The 21419-nt window shown below is 45.4% G+C and overlaps 1 protein-coding gene across 6 annotated transcripts in view; it reads right to left on the reverse strand.

Moving 5' to 3' along the window:
• Window positions 1–21419, reverse strand: part of PHF3 (PHD finger protein 3) — a 348354-nt gene that overhangs the window by 110559 nt on the left and 216376 nt on the right. For all 6 annotated transcript variants that reach the window (XM_029595668.1, XM_029595666.1, XM_029595667.1 and 3 more), the window contains one exon: window positions 10213–10399. In XM_029595668.1, coding sequence (XP_029451528.1) covers window positions 10213–10399 — 187 coding nt within the window. The remainder of the gene's footprint in view (window positions 1–10212; window positions 10400–21419) is intronic.

Consider the following 21419-nt stretch of genomic DNA (forward strand, 5'->3'; position numbering starts at 1 on the left):
GCCCCTGAGGTGCCCTGCTGCAGAGAAGTCATCTCGGAGTTGCATAGGTCCGGGGAACTATCATCTGTAGCAGTTCCGGACCCAGCTTTGGTCCCCCCTGGGCTTCTTCGCAATGTTGACACAGGCAGGACTCCAGTTCAGGCTGTGCAGCTCTTATGTGGCATGCTGTGCAAAGAGAGTGCCTTCTGGCCTTCTTGGATGCTGGTGACATTGCCACTATGTCTAGGCACACAGAAAATGGGCTGGAGCATTGTGTGTGCAGTTATGCGCACAGCTGTGCTCGCATCTGTAAGGGGCGCGCACAAGTTAGGCGCATCGGCCGTCCGGCTTGCCCCGCGCGTACCACCAGACGAGAAGGGAGATGGTGCAGACACCCCTCGCGTGCAAGATGGTGTCCCCCAAGGGTCTCCACGCGTGTGAACCCTTGCACCGGATCGGGGCCTAGCCCAACCAAGGCTGCTTAACCCGATCGATGTTCTCTTTTAACATCACCAGAAGAAAGGAAACGGTACGGCAATCCGAGAGCTCAGACCTGAATTTTAAAGTTTTCTTCCTACCTGGTCTCGGCGCTTACCGATCGTGTGCCGGATGGTCTCCAGCTGTGGGGAAGAGGGTTTTACCTTCACCACCATGCTCTGTTATGCACCCGCTGCCTTTCAACCACTCTGGGGGGTAAGTCCATGCCGGGAACCGGCTACCGGACCAAGGCACACCTCTGAGGGATATCAGGGATCACCTCAGGAATTCTCAACTGGGGGAGGGACCCTTAGGTATCACCGCAGGAGCGCGGGACTTGATCTTCTATGGTAATTTTTGTCTTCTTGTAATTTTCCTAACACCATGCTAGTGTGTGGGATAGTGTCCGCATATGCTAGGAGACGGAGAAATACTGAGGAGCTGAGGTCCCTGCAGGGGTATATCTAGGGTGGCATCAGTATTGAAATCTGACTCAGTCGCCCATCTGCTAGCAGAAGAGCACATAACCCACTGGTCCTGAGTCCATCTGGCTACACGCTAGGAAAATTTTAAGTTATAAAGGACATTAATAATTTTGTTGTCCTTCCTTGTTGGATTCTTCATTGATTATTTTTGGTTGGACTGCTTGCCCTTGTTGTTGCTTAGCATTAAAGGGAGCCATAGCGCACGTCATCCATAGGTTTTCATTTCATCAACCAGTTAACAGGGAACCAGACACTTGCCATCACTGGCATTATTGGAGGAAGCATCTCTCAGTCAATGAGCTTAACAGAGCAGACACCATCCTACGCTTTACACAAGAAGTATATGCAGTGGAAAAGCAACACGGTGAATCATCCTAAGGATAGTCCCCTGAGGAAGTTGACCCCTTTAACTGATAAGGATGGCCTGTTGAGAATTGGTGGCAACCTCATCCATGCTGAATTAAACAAGAAAAGAAAAACCCTCTCTCTGTACCAGTTCAACACCATATATCTACTCTGCTTGTGCATCATTACTATGTGCAAGTCAAATATCAAGACCAACATTTCACAAAGAGAGCTATTAGTTGCAGGATTATAGATAGTTGAAGCAAAACAATGCATTGCTTCTCTAATCTTCAAATTTGTTAAATGCCGTAAACAACGCGGCAAGTATCCAGGACAGAAGATGGCATATTTGCCAGTAGACAGACTTAGCACTGAGCCACCATTCATATATGTGGTATTAGACATCTTTGGACTATGGCCAGTATCTCAAAATGAACTAGAGGAGGAAGTGCAAACAAACTATGGGCAGTAATATTCATATGCATGGCCATCCGCACGGTCTACATCGACATAATCAAATCTATGAACATGTCAAACTTCATCAATGCCCTTAAGGAGATTCTTCTCAATCCATGGATCCAACTTTGTGAGTGCCTGCAAGGAGTTGAACATCAACTCAGAAAAGAACAGTCATACAGTTGAGGAGTACACCAGTGAGCAGCTTTGCATATGGGTCTTCAATCCTCCTCGAGCTTCACATACGCTGGGGAGCGTATGATAGGGAATGCTTGTTGCATCCTAAATTCCATGCTCTTAGAAACTGGAATAACCCAACTCACCATGACGTTCTGATTACACTCTTGGCAGAAGCGTGTGCCATCATTAATGCAAGACCTTTGATTCCAGTGTCGTCAAACCCAGAGTCACCTTCACTCATAACGCCAGACACATAACGCCAGACTCATAACGCCTGACACAAAAAACTAGAGAAGCCCCAAATCCACCTAGAGATTTTGATAAGAAAGATCTCTTCAGACAACAGTGGAAGCAAGTTCAAATCCTTACCAACATGTTTTGGAGCCGGTGGATATGGGAATACATATGATCCCTGCAGACTCACAACAATTGGCAGTTCAGACAAGCAAACATCCAAGAAGGTAACCTCGTCTTACTTAAGGACAATCAAGCACAACACAACCATTGGCCTCTGCATTGGTTACCAAAATCATTCCCAGAAAAGTTTAGAAATTTGAAAGGTCGAGATCAAGACTGCGAATCGAGGGACATGAAAGACATTCTACAGTCCCCATCACCAAAGTGATGTTTCCTGTGCCTCATGAGAAGATATGAACAGCATGGAACACTGTCTACTTCAAAGGAATCAGATACACTCACTTTCATGTTATCCAGTTCTATGTTGTTGTCTCTTGTTTCAGCTCCTGTGAAGCAGAAGTGAGGAAATCACTTGGATGCTAGAGAACCTGAGATGATCAAGAAATCCTTTGGACAGCAAAATTCCAGCTTTACAAATGGACACTGAATACTTGTTGTTTAATTGTGCATGAAATTAAATAGTGATATCTACCGATACCAGGCGGGGAGTGTTCTACCCCCATTAATTGTGAGCAGATTTACAGCTTGTTGTATATATCTCTATCTATAAATAGATAGATATAGATAAGTTGTTCTGTTCCTGCTTGTAAGTTAGTGTGATCTCACAGAAAGACTACAAGTGCCTATAGTCCTGTAGTTTTGTTGTTCCTTTATGATCATGTTTCCAGCTGCCACTGATTCTGGACACTTCCCACTGGCTTAGATACGGATTCATGCCTGCTGGGATTTTTTTCAGTTTGCATGTGGGGCTTCTGAGAGAAAGAAGAAAGAAGGATCTCATCTCTATTACTTCTTAGGAACACATTTTCTTTTTATCTCGATGTGCATACAGTAAGTGCACACAATATATGTACTTAAATTTCCAGTACAATTCCCACAACAGCTATTTCAACTCTAGTCAGTGCTATGAATCTAAGATCAACCTCTCCTCTTTCCCCCTCAAGATTGCAACTAGTAAATTACATGCTTTGATTACATGTTGGAATAAACACTGTTGGAATTTAGACAAGGTGACTTCCTTGGAGATTCAGTATCTGGTTAAGCTGCCTGATTAGCAGTGCATGGGTACTGTAAAATCAAAACAAGCAGGCTGTTAATACAAACAAAACACACATTGTGAAATGTCTATATGCCAATGCCAGAAGTCTAAGAAGTAAGATGGGAGAGTTAGAGTGTATAGCAGTGAATGATGAGATTGATTTAACTGACATCTCAAAGATATGGTAGAAGGAGGATAACAAATGGTACAGTGCTACATCAGGGTACAAATTATATTGCAATGATAGGGAGGAGGAACCTGGTGGGAGGATGGTGCTTTATGTCTGGGATAGCAAAGAGTCCATCAAGATAATGATCCTGCAAGAAACTAAATGCCCAATAGAATCTTTATGGGTAGAAATTCCAGATGTGTTGGGGAAGAGTATAGCAATCAGGACAAAATGACAAAACAGACAATGAAATACTAAGAGAAAGTAGGAAAGCTAACCAAATTGTTAGTGCAGTAATAATGGGAGATTTCAATTACCTCAATACTGAATGGCTAAATGTAACATCAGGACATGCTAGTGACAGAAAGTTCCTGGTATGAATAAATGACAGCTTTATAGAGCATTTGGTTCAGGAACATACCAGAGAGGGGGCTATTTTAGATCTAATTCTTAGTGGAGTACAGGATTTGGAGAGAAGTAATGGTGGTGGGGCTGTTTGGCAATAGTGATCATAATATGATCAAATTTGAATTAATGGCTGGAAGGGGTCAATAAGTAAATCCATAGTTCAAGCACTAAACTTTTAAAAGAGAAACTTTTATAAAATGACAAAAAGAGTTAGAAAAAAATGGAAAGGTGGAGCTACAAAGGTTAAGAGTGTACAATAACCGTAGACATTGTTTAAAAAAAACACCACCATCTTAGAATTGCACTCCAGATGAATTCCATACATTAAGAAAGGTGGAAGGAAGGCCCAATCAATTGCCGGTATGGTTAAAAGCTGAGGTGAAAGAGGCTATTTTAGCCAAAAGATCTTCCTTCAAAAATTGGAAGAAGGATCCATCTGAAGAAAAAAGCAAAAACATAAGCACTGGCAAGTTAAATGTAAGACACTGATAAGACAGTCTTAAAAGAGAATTTAAAAAGAAGTTGGCCATAGAGGCAGAAACTCATAATAAAAACATTTTTAAATATATTGAAGCAGAAAGCCTGCAAAGAAGTCTATTGGACCATTACATAATCAAGGAGTTAAAGGGGAACTAAGGAAGATAAAGCCATCGTGGAAAGACTAAATGAATTCTTTGCTTTATATTTACTGATAAGGATTTTGGGGAGATACCCATTCTGGAGATGGTTTTCAGGAGTGGCAATTCAAATGAACTGACCTATATCACGGTGAACCTGGAAGATATAGTAGGCCAAACTGACAAACTGAAGAGTAGCAAATCACCTGGACCGGACAAGTATGTACCCCAGGGTTATGAAAGGCTAAAAATGAAATTTCAGACCTATTACAAGTAGTTTGTAACCTATCATTAAAATCATACGTTGTATCCGAAGACTGAAAGCTGGCCAATATAATCCTGATATATAAACAGGGTTCCTCAAGCAATCCAGGAAACTATAGACCGGTGGGCTTGACTTTAGTTTTGGAAAAAATCATGGAAACTATTATAAAGATCAAAATCAAAGAACATATAGAAAGACATGTTTTAATGGAATACAGCCAGCATGGATTTACCCAAGGGAAATATGCCTCACAAATCTGCTACATCTTTTGAAGGGATTAATAAACATGTGGATAAAAGTGAACCTGTAGATGGATTTTCAGAAGGTATCTAATAAAAGCCCCTCATGAAAGACTTCTAAGAAAACTAAAACGTCATAGGATAAGAGGCCATGTTCTTTTGTGGCTTGCAAACTGGTTAAAAAACAGGAAACGGAGTAGGATTAAATGATCAGTTTTCTCAGTGGAAAAAGGTAAACAGTGGAGTGCCACAGGGATCTGTACTTGGATCGGTGCTTTTCAATATAATTATAAATGATCTGGAAAGGGATATGATGAGTAAGGTAATCAGATTTGCAGATGACAAAATTATTCAGAGTAGTTAATTCACATGCAAATTGTGATAAATTGCAGGACCACCTTACAAAACTGGAAGACTGGGCGTCCAAATGGCAGATGAAATTTAATTTGAACAAGTGCAAGGTGATGCATATAGGGAAAAATAACCCATGATGTAGATACATATCAGGTTGCATATTAGAAGCTACCATTCAGGAAAAGATATAAGCGTCATAGAGGATAATATATTGAAAACTTCAGCTCAGCATGCTGTGACAGTCAAAAATTCAAACAGAATGCTAGAAATTAGGAAGAGAATGGTGAATAAAATGGAAAATACCATAATGCCTCTGTATCACTCCATGGTGAGACCACACATTGAGTACTGGGTACAATTCTGGTTGCCGCATCTAAAAAAAAAAATAGTTTCACTGGAGAAGGTACAGAGAAGGGCAACCAAAATGGTAAAGGGAATGGAATGGCTCCCCTATGAGGAAAGGCTTAAGAGATTAGGGTTGTTCAGCTTGGAGAAGAGATGGATGAGGGGGGAATATGATAGAGGTCTTTAAAATCATGAGAGGTCTTGAACGAGTAGATGTGAATCTGTTATTTACACTTTCGGATAATAGAAGTACTAGGGGGCATTCCATGAAGTTAGCAAATAACACATTTAAAACAAATTGGAGAAAATTCTTTTTCATTCAACGCACAATTAAGCTCTGGAATTTTTTGCCAGAGGTTGTGGTTAGGACAGTTAGTGTAGCTGGGTTTAAAAAAAGGTTTGGATAAGTTCCTGGAGAAGTCCATTAACTGCTATTAATCAAGGTGACTTGGGGAACAGCCACTGCTATTACTGGCATTAGTAGCATGGGATCTACTTAATGTTTGGGTACTTGCCAGGTACTTGTAAACCTGGACTGGGCACTAATGGAAACAGGATGCTGGTCTTGATGAACCCTTGGTCTGACCCAGTATGGTAACTTCTTGTGTTCTTGTTCCTATGTTCTCATTATCACTTCATGGTGAGACCGTACCTAGAATAGAAGGACCAGGAGGCACTCCATGAAGTTAGCAAGTAGCTAATTTAAAACCAAATCGAGGAAAATTCTTTTTCACTCAGCGCATAGTTAAGCTCTGGCATTCATTGCCAGATGATGTGTTTACAGCATATAGTGTAACTGGGTTTAAAAAAGGTTTGGATAAGTTTCTGGAGGATAAATCCATAAACTGCTATTACGGTAATTAATAAGCAATAGTAGCTTGTGATCTATCTAATGTTTGGGTACTTGCCAGATACTTGTGACTTGGATTGACCACTGCTGGAAACAGGATACTGGGCTTGATGGACCCTTGGTCTGACCCAGTATGGCATTTATGTTCTTATGTAGAATATTGTGTGCAATTCTGGTCGCCGCATCTCAAAAAAGGATATTGTTGCACGGTAGAAAGTACAGAGAAGGGCAATCAAAATGAGAAAGGGCAAGAACGGCTCCTCTATGAGGAAAGGTAAAAATATTAGGGTTGTTTAGCTTGCAGAAGAGATGACTGAGGGGGGATATGATAGGAGTCTACAATATCATGAAAGGTCTTGAACAAGTATATGTGAAACAGTTATTTACTCTTTCGGATAATACAAGGACATAGTGCACTCCGTGAAGTTAGCAATGAGCACCTTTAAAACAAATCTGAGAAAATTATTTTGCATTCGATGCAAAATTAAGCTCTGGAATTTTTTGCCAGACGATGTGGTTAAGGCAGTTAGTGTAGCTGGGTTTAAAATAAGTTTGGATAATTTCCTGGAGAAGTCTATAAACTGCAATTAATCAACAGGGAATAACCACTGCTTATTTCTGGTATTAGTAGCATGGGAATCTATTTAATGTTTGTGCACATGCCAGGTACTTATGACTTGGATTGGCCACTGCTGGAGCAGGATGCTGGGCTTGAATGACCCTTGGTCTGACCCAGTATGGTATATTCTTATTTCATCCCTTGCTGGTGCCCCAGAAACCCTGAACTCACATGCTGATGGATCTTATTACTCCCCTCTGCAGAGCACACTTATCTGGGTAATCGTGGACCTGTTTTCTAAGATGGCCAGTTTTGTTCCGCTCAAAGCCTTACTCAAGGCCCTGGCTCTCTCCCACTACTTTTTGCAGCATACATTTCACCTACATTGACTTCTGCAACACATAGTTAGCGACAGTAAGGTGCAGTTCACTTCAAGATTTTGGTGGGACCTCTGCAAACAGTGGGAAATGATGCAAGAATTTTCCTCTGCCTACCACCCTCAGTGTAATGGTCAGACAGAGAGAGTTAATCAGATCCTAGAGGGTTTCCTCAGAGCCTATGTGTCGGCAAGGCAGGATGATTGGGTGCAACTACTTCCATGGGCCGAATTATGTTACATAATCATGTCAGTGAGTCTTCAGGATAATCAGTGTTCTACATTGTATATGGCCAACATGCTAGAGTGCCACTTTCTCTGCATATCCACAGATATCCCTGTGGCATTCTGCCTTTCTGTCAACCCTGCAGGAAATATTGAAGATGACTCAGATCCTTTTCAGAAAAACTGCTGATTGCTTCTAGAAGAGCGTGGGCAGTAATAATAAAACCACTCCATAATTCATTCCTGGAGATGAGGTCTGGCTCAGCATAAGGAACATCCGACTCAAGGTGCCCTCACCTAAATTTTCCCCTAGATTCATCAGACCTTATGTCAAAAAGCAATTAAATCCAGTGACTCCTCAGCTCAAGATTCCTTCCTCCCTCCATATTCATAACTCATTCCACATCTGTCTGCTCAAACCTCTGATCCTTAGATATTCTAAGAAAAATCCTCTCCCCACCACTGTCTCTGCTGACTTGGAAACAGAGTTTGAAATAAACGACGTTGATTTCAAATTAGAGAAATAAACTTATTTAGTGCATTGGAAGGTGTACAGCCTCAAGAAAAGATCATGGAAACCAGCTGAGAACATAAATGCCCCATTCTGATATAGAGATTCCATCACCTCTCTCCTCACAAGCCCAAGAAAAGACAGCCTGGAGGAACCCCTAGGGCGGGGGTATACTTTAACAAGCTGCCGATTTGGAGTTCGGTACATAGCTCAGCATCCCATACCTCAAGGTCCTGAGTCCTCAGCATCCAGATATATGTATTTTGCAGCTCTGTCTAGGGCCCTCACCAACTTAGAAATTTTTATAAACCCAGCACAAAAGATTTCCTGAATGCACACCCTGATGACATCATCACTCCTCTCTTATAAAAGGAAACTCAGTCCTCTAAATCAATGCCTGAGCAATTGATTTGGGGCCGAGAGCTCCTGCCTTTCTCCAGTGACTTGGCTTGCTGTCTGCCCTGACCAATCCTTGCCCCTGGTCTGAGACTGAACTCTGCCTGCCTTGACCTTGCCTGTCTGACCATGTTTCAGCCTCCTGATTCTGTTTTGGTGCCTTGGTCTTGACAATCAGCTACTGCGAGTCCACCCTCCAGTCTGTGACAGGAGGCTACACCGGCTTCCCATGCCCAGGCCCACACATAAGCAGGCTGGTCACGCACAGGTCAAAAAGGTGGTGGCTCAGGTTGAAGCAGATCTACATGTCCTCCTGGTAACTCAGGGAAAGACAGAAACATAGAAATGACGGCAGAAGACGACCAAACGGCCCATCCAGTCTGCCCAGCAAGTTTTGCACTTTTTTTTTTCTCATACTTATCTGTTACTCTTGGCTCTTAATAACCTTTTGGTTCTATTTCCCTTCCACCCCCACCATTAATGTAGAGAGCACTGTTGGAACTGCATCTAAGTGAAATATCTAGCTTAATTAGTTAGGGGTAGTAACCGCCGCAATAAGCAAGCTACACCCATGCTTATTTGTTTACCCAGACTATGTAATTCAGTCCTTGTTGGTTGTTGTCTGTATATAGATCCACTTTTCTTCATTCCCCCTGCCGTTGAAGCAGAGAGCTATGCTGGATATGCGTGAAGTATCAGACTTTCTCCCCTGCCGTTGAAGCAGAGAGCTATGCTGGATATGCGTGAAGTATCAGACTTTCTCCCCTGCCGTTGAAGCAGAGAGCTATGCTGGATATGCGAGAAGTATCAGACTTTCTCCCCTGCCGTTGAAGCAGAGAGCTATGCTGGATATGCGTGAAGTATTAGACTTTCTCCCCTGCCGTTGAAGCAGAGAGCTATGCTGGATATGCATTCTTCTCCTCTTCTTACTGCCCAATCAGCACAGGGTAGGTGAAGAGTAACAACACAGCTAGACAGCCTCCTCATAACCTGTAGTAGGATACCCCATCTCTCCACAACTTGGCTTCCTCGTCTCCTGTGGCAATTCTGCTGATAATAGCAAGATCTATGGGAAGAGGTGGATTTTGAGGCATTTCCAATGGCCAAAGAATCATGGGAGAACAGGAGCCTTGTGTATTTCATACAACATAATAAGCTTTTAAACCTGCATATCCCTAAAAACCCCAGACTTAAAACACTGAAAAACACAAATATTTAAGTTCATCTTTCTTCTAAGAAGTATAAGCATTTGTAACTTCTTTTTAGGTAAATGAATGCAAAAAAGGCTGAAACACAGTGGGGTAGGGAGAATCTTTCCAAGAGTATTCTTTAAAAAATATTTTCACCAGGTGGTCTGTTACCAAATTCAGCAACAATATATAGTGAGGAAGGATGTGTATTATTTTTTCTGAGGAAAAAATTTTAAATTGGTAAAACTACTGGTGCCTGAAAATCAAGATTCAATACAGAATTTCCAACAAGCTAATAACTCTTCACCGTAACACAAATGCTAGTATTACCTGATTTTAATATTTTCTCTTCCTGGGATGAAGCATTGGTGGAATCTTTTGGTAACTTTTCATTTTTTTCTTCCGATGATCGACGAGGTGCTGTAGTCGTCTGTGTCATTTTTCGAACAGATGCCAGATGCAATTTTTTATTCTCCAATTCTTTACTTTCTAGTGTAACTCTTCCCTTACCAGAATCCTGAAACATCAATTAGAAATAATTTGGTGTAAATACCATAAATAAGCTTGATAAGCTCAGAAGTCAACCTTTTTAAAATGTTAACTATAAAATATTCCAATAATATAAATCAATGAAGACAGCAAATTTGACCACTGAAATAGTGTGAAAAAGGTACCAAACCACCAACAGATCCTAGATAGAGAACTTCAAAAATACTGAGATTTCTCTTTCATCTTTCACTGTCATACATTTGGCAAGTTCCCTACTTCCAATTTAGTGAAGAACATCGGTGTGCTCTAACAGAAAATTTCTACTTATCTCCTTTGAGGTCAACAGTACTAAAGCTCTGACTTCACCAAAATTTTTACTAATAGAAGCTAGAAATTAAGAATTTCAATAGAATCAATGACATTATGCCTCAACTCACTCTTTAGATGTTAACATTAGTTCCAATGGATTTGGGAACCTGAAATGGTTGGTGCAAGTTTCAGCAGGGGTGCAGCAAGAGAATAGACTGTAGTGCAATCTGCTGAGAAAGGGGAAACTTTTTACCTGCTAATTTCCTTTCCATTAGTCCTGCTACACCAGTCCAGGCCTTAACAAGTGGATTGTTTCCCCCTACCAGCAGAGAGAGGCAGCCTATACTGTTTTCTCACTGTGACATCACAGCCACTACTTAGGGGTGTAGTTAAGCATATTTCTGACAAAGCTTTGGATCAGAACCCTCCATTAACAATACAAGAAGAAGCTTCTCTGAAATCTAAATAATGAACAGGAAGAACCATCTATAAGACAAAAATACTAACAATCAAAGCAATAGGCAGTAAGTATGGTACTAGTGTGACTGCTGTTAAAAGTTTTTAAGGGGACAGTCTCGCTTCCCGGGCGGGTCCTGGACTAGTGTAGCAAGACAATGGAAAGGAAATTAACAAGCAAGAAAAATTTCCCCTTCCATTTCATACAACTACACCAATCTAGGCCTTAATAAGTGGGAAGTACCAAAGCTCTACCCCCGTGAGTGGAAACAAAAGCAGCATGGAAAACCCTGGCCCCTTGGAAAACTCCTCCCTTGCCAAATCAACAGCCAATAGTGCCACACGAAGGTATGTAACAAGGACTATGTAATAACTCTATAAAGGTCTGCCGGGGATATGGCCTGAACTTCTGCCCAAGACGCAGACAGAACCCTTGTCGAATGTGCACATATCAACTCTGGGGCTGTCTTGCCCTTTTGGAGACACAAGAGCTTCCTTTATCCAGCGAGCCAGGAAGGCTTACAAAGTCGCCTTCCGTTTGTGCGGTGTTCCATACAGCAGCACTTCTCAACCGGTGTGTCGCGACACACTAGTGTGTCGCCAAACACCGCCAGGTGTGTCGCGTCTCCCGGTGTCCCACTACCCCGTTCTACTTTCCTTTTGCCTTTTTCCAGCTCACGTGGGCCAATTGGAAGCTTCCTTTCTTCCTACCCCCATTACACAATGGGAAGCCTCCTTCATTCTGCCTGCCCCCGCGCAGACCAATCGGAAGCCTCCTCCCTACCAGTGGGAGTAGGAAGAAGGGAGGAAGCCTTTGATTGGCCGGTGAGGCAGGCATCAGAATCCCCGGGGGTGGGGTGGGAGGAATAGAAGTTTTTGAACTCTGACGAAGCAAGATCGCGCAGTGAAGAGGAAACCAGACACCCGACGAAGCAAAGCCGCCATGGGAGCCCATTCCCATGGCGGCGAAGAGGAGACCTGACCCCGACAAAGCAAGGCCGCCACAGCCTGTGGCGGCGAAGAGGAAACCCGACCGAGGCCACCACAGGAGCCCATTCCCGCGGTGGCGAAAAAAGCCCGCCGGAGTAAAGCCGCGGCGGAACTGGAGCCCATCCCTGCAGCGAAGGAAGAAGATTTTGGTGAGAGCCGGTGCGTCTGTGTGTGTGAATGAGTGCCTGGGTGAGAGCCGGTGCGTCTGTGTGTGTGAATGAGTGCCTGACTGAAAGCTGGTGTGAATGGGTGCTTGGGTGAGAGCTGGTGTGTGTGTGGGTGTGAATGGGTGCTTGGGTGAGAGCTGGTGCGTGTGGGTGTGAATGGGTGCTTGGGTGAGAGCTGGTGTGTGTGGGTGTGAATGGGGGCTTGGGTGAGAGCTGGTGTGTGTGTGGGTGTGAATGGGTGCTTGGGTGAGAGCTGGTGTGTGTGTGGGTGTGAATGGGTGCTTGGGTGAGAGCGTGTGCATTTGGGTGTGAATGGATGCCTGGGTAAGAGCTTGTGCATTTGGGTGTGAATGGATGTATGGGTGAGAGCTTGTGTGTGTGGGTGTGAATGGGTGCTTGGGTGAGAGCTTGTGGGGGTGTGAATGGAAGCCTGGGTGAGAGCTTGTGTCTGTGGGTGTGAATGGGTGCCAGGATGAGAGCTGGTGTGAATGGAAGCCTGGGTGAGAGCTGGTGTGAATGGGTGCTTGGGTGAGAGCTTATGCGTGTGGGTGTGAATGGAAGCCTGGGTGAGAGCTTGTGCGTGTGGGTGTGAATGGAAGCCTGGGTGAGAGCTTGTGCCTGTGGGTGTGAATGGATGCATGGGTGAGAGCTGGTGTGAATGGAAGCCTAGGTGAGAGCTTGTGTGTATGGGTGTGAATAGGTGCCTGGGTGAGAGAGCTTGTGTGTATGGGTGTGAATAGGTGCCTGGGTGAGAGAGCTTGTGTGTGTGGGTGTGAATGAATGCATGGGTGAGAGAGCTTGTGTGTGTGGGTGTGAATGAATGCATGGGTGAGAGAGCTTGTGTGTGTGGGTGTGAATGAATGCATGGGTGAGAGCGCTTGTGTGTGTGGGTGTGAATGAATGCATGGGTGAGAGCTTGTGTCTGTGGGTGTGAATGGATGCATGGGTGAGAGCTTGTGTGTCTGAGGGTATGAATTGGTGCCTGGGTGAGAAGCTGGTGTGAATGGGTGTGAGAGCAATTGTGTGTGATTGAGAGCTTGTATATAAGAGACCATGAGTGTGATTGAGAGAGAAACCGGTCAGGGTGGTGATGTGTTTCTGTGTGAGAGAGAGAGAGACTGGTCAGGAAGATGACTGGTGTGAGAGAGAGACTGAGACTGGTCGTGGGGTCTAATTGGGAGGGGGGGGGGTGTGACTGGTTGTGGGCACTAAGGAAGAGGACTGTGAGGACAGAGCTTCAGCAGCCCTTGCTGCTTCTGGTGAGTGCTATTGGCCTGGAAGGAAAAGGAGTAGGAGAGTTGCTGGAGAGGATAAGTAAAGGGGGCTTTTTAAATTTATTTTTCTTGATTGACTGCCATTTTAATTATTGGATATTATGTGATGACTGCTTTTTGGAATTATTTTATTGATATTTGGACATGTTTTAATAATTTTTATGAGTGTTTAATTGAATATTATTCTGTTCAGCAGCTGTTTTGTAACATTTTTAGTATAGCTTTACATTTATTTCTGTGTGGGGCTCTATAGCAGCTTGGCTTATTCTGTTTTCCCAATAGGAAATGTATTAGTGTTTAGGGCCTGGTTTAATAGTTGTTTTTCTTAGATAGGGTTGTTACTATTTTAGTGTGTTCCATAATACAGGTGTAACTTTGTACGGGTTAGTTTGTGTGCATTATTGCAAATCCTGAGAGTCTGTTAGGTGCTATATTTCTCTTTCCATTTCTCCAGGTTCGCACTGCATGCAGAGTGGCTTTTTTTGTTTTCCATTCCAGTTTCTGTCTCCATATTTATAATTTGTGGTTTTTCTGTACTTGGTGAAGGTCAGTTCTGGGTGTGTGACCGAGGTGAGGTATTTTACTAGCATGTAGGCATTTGTATCAATCTTATTTGTTGTGTTTTCTCAATAGGATATACATTAGTGGTAAATTACTGTCTTTTCATAAGGAAGGCTATTTTGGCTGGTAGTAAAAGGAGTTTGTTTTGCTTTTACTGAGATGTCCTCAGAACCAGAATATCTTTTTTGTATGGCGAGTTGTACAGGGTAATGCCCTAGATCTGCTCTGTACTCATTGCTGGGGGTTGAGGGGATTCCTGTGGATGCAGAGTGCATGTTTACATTTAGCCCCGTGATGGTCACATGTTCAGTGTGTCACGCAGGTGAGAACCATCTGTCAGGTGTGTCCTGGCCAAAAAAAGGTTGAGAACCACTGCCATACAGAACAGTCTGTCAGAATGAAGGAAAGCTTTGGTCGCTTCCAAATACCGGATGAAAAGCAGTTACACATTCAAACATTTGAATGAACAATACTCAGTCCCTCAACCCTCTCAGGAGGCCTCCAGGAGAACACTGAAATAACCTTCTGGAGAAAAGTAGGCACCGGAAAGAGACCATGGTGTACAACTCGATTACCAGAAATAGGTCCCGACAAGGTAAGGCTTGGAATTTCGAAATCCACCTCATGAAGCAAATTGTCACAAGAAAAAACACTTTCAGAGATAGATTCTTTAGGGAGATTTGCCTCAACGGCTCAAAAGGGGGCCAAGAGAACCAGATTAAGGTCCCACTCAGGAACAATGGGCCAAAAGGGTGAATGCAACTTTATAACACCCCATAGAAACCAAGAAACATCTGGGTGATCAGCTATGGGCCGGGCCGCTGCCCCCCAAAGCTGTCCTAGGTAACATAAGATAGCCGCTACCTACACCATCAAGGAATGCAAAAACAAGCCCTTTATCCAGCCCTCCTTGAAGGAAAGCCAAAATACATGTAAAAGTGGCCCTCCAGGGGGACTCACTTCTGGACTCGCAGAATCCCTAAATTGCCACACTCTAAAGTAGGCCAATGAAGAGGACTATTTTCATGCTTTCAGCAAAATAGAAATTGCAGAAAGGAAACAAATCTTCCTGTGGTGCCATCACTTCTCATGAGCCAAGCCGAAAGACAAACTGGAGTTGGGTCATCCATCATCACCAGGCTTTGAATTAACAGCCCCGGCGATCCCGGAAGACACAGTGGCCTGTCCATCTGTAGTCGGATGAGGTCCACGTACCAGGACCTTCACAACCAATCTGGCACCACTAGTGTGACCCAGCTGGCTTCCATCTCTATCCTCCAAAGTACCCTGAATATGAAAACCCATGGGGCAAGTCAGAGTAAAGCAAGGTTGCTTACCTGAACAGGTGTTTTCCTAGGACAGCAGGATGTTAGTCCTCACATGTGGGCGACATCATCTGATGGAACCCGGCACGGAAAACTTTTGTCAAAGCTTCTAGAAGCTTTGACCAGCACACTGAGCATGCCCAGTATGCCACTATCCACACGTCCACACGAGATCCCCCTTCAGTCTTATAATATAGATGAAAAAATGCGAGCAAAAAATAAAACAAACCAGAAGGAGACCCCAACTCTGTGGGGAGGTGGGTTGGATTCCTGAGGACTAACATCCTGCTGTCCTAGGAGAACACATGTTACAGGTAAGCAACTGCACTTTAGCCTAGGACAAGTACGATGGTAGTCCTCACATATGGGTGAATACCAAGCTCTAGACTGTCCCTTTAACAGGAGAGACCAATACCGACCGAACAAGGTGCCAATGGGCACATCACAACTGCGGCGCTGTAGGTCGGTAGGGGACTGTCTGGTTCCCACAGAAGCAGAAAGAGTTGGATTCAAGCCTGGAACAGGTTGCGCAGGACAGGTTGATCAAAGGCAATGTCCTGACGCCAGTCCTCGTCAAAGCAATAATGAGCCGCAAAAGTGTGAAGAGAACTCCAAGTTGCAGCTCAACAGATTTCAACGATGGGGACTGCATGTAAATGGGCCACTGATGTTGCCATAGCCTGCACAGAGTGAGCCTTTACTCTACCGGCTAGCGGAAGGCTTGCCTGCACATAGCAGAAGGCGATGCAATCCACCAGCCAGTTGGATAAGGTCTGTTTACCCACCGCCTCTCCAAGCCTATTGGAATCAAAGGTCACAAAGAGCTGGATGGACTGCCTATGGTTGGCAGTGCGATCTAGATAGAAAGCCATGGCCCTCTTACAGTCCAAGGTATGAAGAGCCAGAGAAAAAATGGGCAAAACGATGGACTGATTAAGGTGGAAATCAGTTACAACCTTAGGCAGAAATTTAGGGTGCGTATGTAAAAATCACATAATCATAGAAGAACCTCATGTATGGTGGGTTTGAAGCTCACTGACCCTACAAGCCGAAGTCATCGCCACCAGGAATGAATTTCCAGGTGAGGAACTTCAGGTCGCAGGACTGTAGTGGTTCAAAAGGAGGAAACTTGAGTCTTGCCAAGAAAACGCTGAGGTCCCAGGATGCAACCGGAGGCTGAAGAGGAGGCTTCAACTGGAGGAGGCCCTGCATGAAGTGGCCTACTAAAGGCTGCACCGAAACGGGCATGCCAGCAATACCTGCGGGCTTCGCAGACGGTCCAGAGTCCCTGCGTATGAAAACCATCCACATGGGCTCCCCAGCCCTGAGGAGAGGCATCGTTGATGAGGATCACCTGAGATGGAACAGTCTGGAAGGGGAGTTCCCTCTCCAAGTTGGAGAGGTCTTCCCACCAGGACACAGACATTCGCAGAGGATCCATGACTGCAATAGGAGTCTAGAGGTCCTGGAAGGCCTGTCGCCATTGCAACCATAAGGTCCATTGAGCCCTCCGCATGCACAGGCAAGCGAGTGGGGTAACATACAGAAGTCGCCATGTTACCTAGCAGGCGGTGGGCGGACACCTGCCGCTGCTGCGGATAGAGTTGGCCAGCAAGGCGAGGGCAAGAGCCTGATCCCTGGGAAGAAACTCTCTCTCCTGTGTCGTGTCCAGCTAAGGAGACGGGCAGAGATGAGACTTTTGGTAGCTGATAATGAACCCCAAAGTCTGTAGCACCTGTATTGTCAGGCGTCACCAGCTCTTCCTCAGGTCCCCAAGGTGGCATGGTACCCAGCACTAATACTGGTGGGAAACACCTAGGACTACCGGAGGAATTAGAGGATGGGGCCTCCGATGGCCTGTGTCTCTTCGATGGCGGCCCAGCATCCACTGGTGCCACGCGCTGACGGCGACTGGTGAAGATGCTTGCATGATCTCCCCTGGTGCTTGGCACAGTCTTTCCCCGGTGCCAAGGAAGAGGATTCCAATATCCGGTGGAGTGGTGGAATCATTAAGGGTCTCTCGCCGTCCTTAGAAGGACCGGCGAGAGAAATGACAAGAGGAAGCGTGTCGAAAGGCTCCCTGGGACCTCTCGGAGTCGAGGGATCCAAAGCAGGAGTAGATGGAGGAGATGCCCCGAAAAGTTTTTCGTCTTGTCGAGGCGCACCCGATGGCCTTTGAGGGTCATCCAGTCACACAGACACATACGGACATTGTGTGAGGCCCCCAGGCAGAAGATGCAAACCTCATGCAGATCCGTGATAAGACATGGTCCACAGGCACTGGGGCACAGACGAAAACCGGTCAACGCCTCAAAGAACACACCCAGCATGCGGTCGATGACTGGACACTGTGTGGCGAGGTGTCAGGGATAGACCGCAAGTTATAGGAAAAAGGTAAGAAAAAACCTACCAACCAGGAGGCACCAACCGCATAGGGGGACCAGACAAAGAGGTAAAGAAAACCCCAACTTTGTCAAGAAAAGTGAAAGAATAAAGGAGCTCCATGAACTGCGAGGCAACTGCACCGCGGAAGAGACTGAAGGGGGACCTCGCATGGAAGCATGGATAGCGGCATGCTGGGCATGCACACTGTTCTGGTCAATGCTTCTAGAAACTTTGCCAAAAGTTTTCCGTGCCGGCTCCATCAGATGTCACCTGCGTATGAGGACTACCATCCGGCTTATCCTAGGAGAATGCCCCTGACAGCCAGGGTGCACCAGGGTGTCTAATTCCCATCAACCCTTGTTCTTGCTGCTAACTGAAGAAACAACTTTACTTCACATTCCATTGGGTCGTCATCAAGTCCAAGTGTGGGCGATCCCACTGCCAACAAATGAGGTTAAATGCCTTTGGGCTCAGCTCTCATTCCCCGGGATCCAACTACATGCGACTGAGAAAGTCTGCCTGCACTTTTTCCAGTCTGGCAATATGTGCCACCGATAATATTTGTAGAGTCTTCCCTGCCCAAAGGAAAAATAAGAGAGACATCTCTGCTGAGACCCCCCAGCTTCTGGTTCCTCCCTGATGATTCATATACACCACTGCAGTCGCATTGTCAGAGAGGACAAACTACTCACCCTTGCCCACCGGGAGGAAAAGCAACACAGCCAAATGAATTACCTTTGTCTCCAGTTGGATGATGGACCACAAAGCTTCCTCCTGACTCCTGTGACCTTGCGCCACCTGAGACTGGCAATGAGTTCCCAACGCAAGAGGTTCCCATTATTACCAACTCCTAGGATGGGGCAACTAGACTGACCCCTTTCACAAGTTATGTGGATTGTGTCCACTATTGGAGCAACTTGCAACTCCAACAGAGACAAGAGGAAGCTGCACTATATAGTCTTGAGACTCGATCACCGGGACAGAAGGAACGCCTGAAGTGGGTTCATGCGAGCTGTAATCCATGGCACCGAAACCAGAGTTGTCGCCCTGAGCCCCAACAGCTACAGATAATCCCAAGCCGAAGGGCTCTGAGGATCCAGCAGCTTGTGAATTTGCTGAACTATCTTGGTCACCCTTTCGTCCGTAAGGAATGCATGCTTGCTTCGAGTGTCAAAGTACACTCCCAAGTACTCCAAGGACTGGGTAGGCTGAAGCTTGCTTGAGTGCCGCAGTCACCATGACCATTACCCTGATGAACACTCTTAGCGCCATCGGCAGGCTGAATGGAAGTGCCTGGAATTGAAAATATTCTTGCAGCACACAGAACGGCAGATATTTCTGATTCTGTTCCCAAATGGGAATGTGTAAATAGGCCTCTAACAGATCAAGGGAGCACAGAAATTCCCCCTGCTGGACGGCACCAGAACCTAATGCAGAGTTTCCATACAAAAATGAGCGATGCACGAACAATGGTTCACCCCTTTGAGATCCGAAACGCACCATCCTTCTTGGGCACTCCACAAAAAAAATTGTAGTGGCTAAATCCACACTTCAGTGGAGATATCCGTATCACTGCCTGGAGAAACTACCTCGAGTAAAGTTCCCCTGTCCGCTTATTGCTTGACTGGAACCAAACAAGGAGATATCCTGAATGGACAGCTTGCCCAAGTGGGTTGGACTAAGAGTCCACCGCTCAGTTACACAGCCACAAGGGCTGCCAAACTGCGACCAAAAAGGGTCACCAACCGAACAGACTGCTGCAGCAAATCACAAAGATCATCTGCTACAAGGCAATGGCAGATTTCATTATAGCTATGTCCTCACTCCAGTTACTCTCCAGTAGCTGCTGGATCCGAAGGAGTACACGCATCCCCAGTGCAGAGCAAAAGGAAGCTAGACAGCCATCGCCGAAGGCAAATAGAGTCAAAGGCAGCTCCATCTTACTATCCTGAGAATCATTCAGAGACGCACCCCCTTCTACAGGAATAGAGGTACACCATGTTACAGCCATGATGGGTGCAACCACAGTCAGAATCTGAAGAAACGTCTGTAGCATATCCATAAGGAGAGGATACAGTCTCTGCAGGAGCTGCCCACCGCAGTGCTGACTCAGGGAACTCCCACAATGCCCACATCATCTTTTCCACCTCCGGGTGGAGGGGAAAGGTGGTAGTAGATTTACGTTGTTCTCTAATGACAAGACCCATTCTGGGGTCTCTTGGGCCTTCGGCACATCCAAGCGGAGGCAAAAGAGCACCTGCTCATAACCTGCTCTCAATCCTAGTCAATGATTTCCTCCGAACCACACTAGTTCCCTCCCTGCCCCACTTCCAGCACCCCACTTCCACCACCCCCTCCCCTGCCCCTTCCCTTCCAGTCAATGATTTCCTCTGAATCACTCTAGCTCTCCCCGCCCCACCTCCGCTCTAGTTCCCTCCCCTGCCCCCTCCCTCTCAGCCCCCATTTGCCTTTGCCTTTAACTGTACATAAGTTCATATGTTTATTTAATTTTGACTGTCTAAAAATCCAAATAGTTCAACCAAGTTTTGTTATGCTCGTTGACCTTATATAAAAATGTACTTTTGTGTGTTATCTAGCTAACCTTTTATCATCGTTCATTGTAATTTCCTTTCACAGTTACCTGTAAACAGACATGATGTGTCCTACGAATGCCGGTATATAAAAAGCTTTAAATAAATAAAAAACTTAAATCCTATCACCTCTCTATGAAGCAACTGAATCACAGAGTCCTCTTCTGGACTTGGCGGCCTCTCCCTCCAGAAATGCCGATCAGCATCTCCCATGTCCTCTGCATTTCCAGGGACCTCCCAGGAAGGACCCGGAACCACAATGGCCCCTTGCGCTCTTCTAGGCAGTACCTGAGGATCAAGATAGGTGGCAAGACCTTGTCCATGTGAGGTCTCCCCAGGCTGAAAAAGGGCCCAAAAACTCTGCGCAAAAATCTGAAGAAAACTTGGAAGAAATCCCCAAAGGCACACAGGACCCTCGCCATTGAAGCTCCAGATGACAAAAGCACAGACACCAGGGTAGGAGGTGCATTAGACATCCCACAAATCCCAGACTTCTCCATATCTCCAAGGTCTACCTGTGCGGAGACAGTCACTCAAAATAGCCACCGGTTCTGAGGCACCCACAGCTGATTACGTGGCTGTGCCCTTAAACCTTGCAGCACTAATAATGTGACGTGCGGAGGAGCGAAAGAAGAAGAAACTGGCCCCCAAACTATCCTCGTACTTCGCATCCTTAATGCATATGCCAAGCACTGGGGTCCAGTCTGTGCTGTGGCCCAAAGCACTCATAGAGCTTGCACATCGCGTGCTCTCACAGCTCTACTGTTGCAGCAAACTTCAGCCCAGCACGAATCTGGCTCTCTGCACAGCCGCAGCAACAAGCATCCCATGCGAATCTCTCCCCCCGACTCACCACACCCAAAAACGGGCTATCCCATCAAGCTCTGTCATGATCCTCCGGAACAGTTACTTCTGTTCCTTTTAGTACTGTATCTTCCCTTGTATTTTTTTTTTTTTTTAGATAAGCTATAACAAAGCAAAGGACAGTAC

This window comes from Rhinatrema bivittatum, chromosome 3, assembly GCF_901001135.1.
Source record: "Rhinatrema bivittatum chromosome 3, aRhiBiv1.1, whole genome shotgun sequence".
Classification (NCBI taxonomy): domain Eukaryota; kingdom Metazoa; phylum Chordata; class Amphibia; order Gymnophiona; family Rhinatrematidae; genus Rhinatrema; species Rhinatrema bivittatum.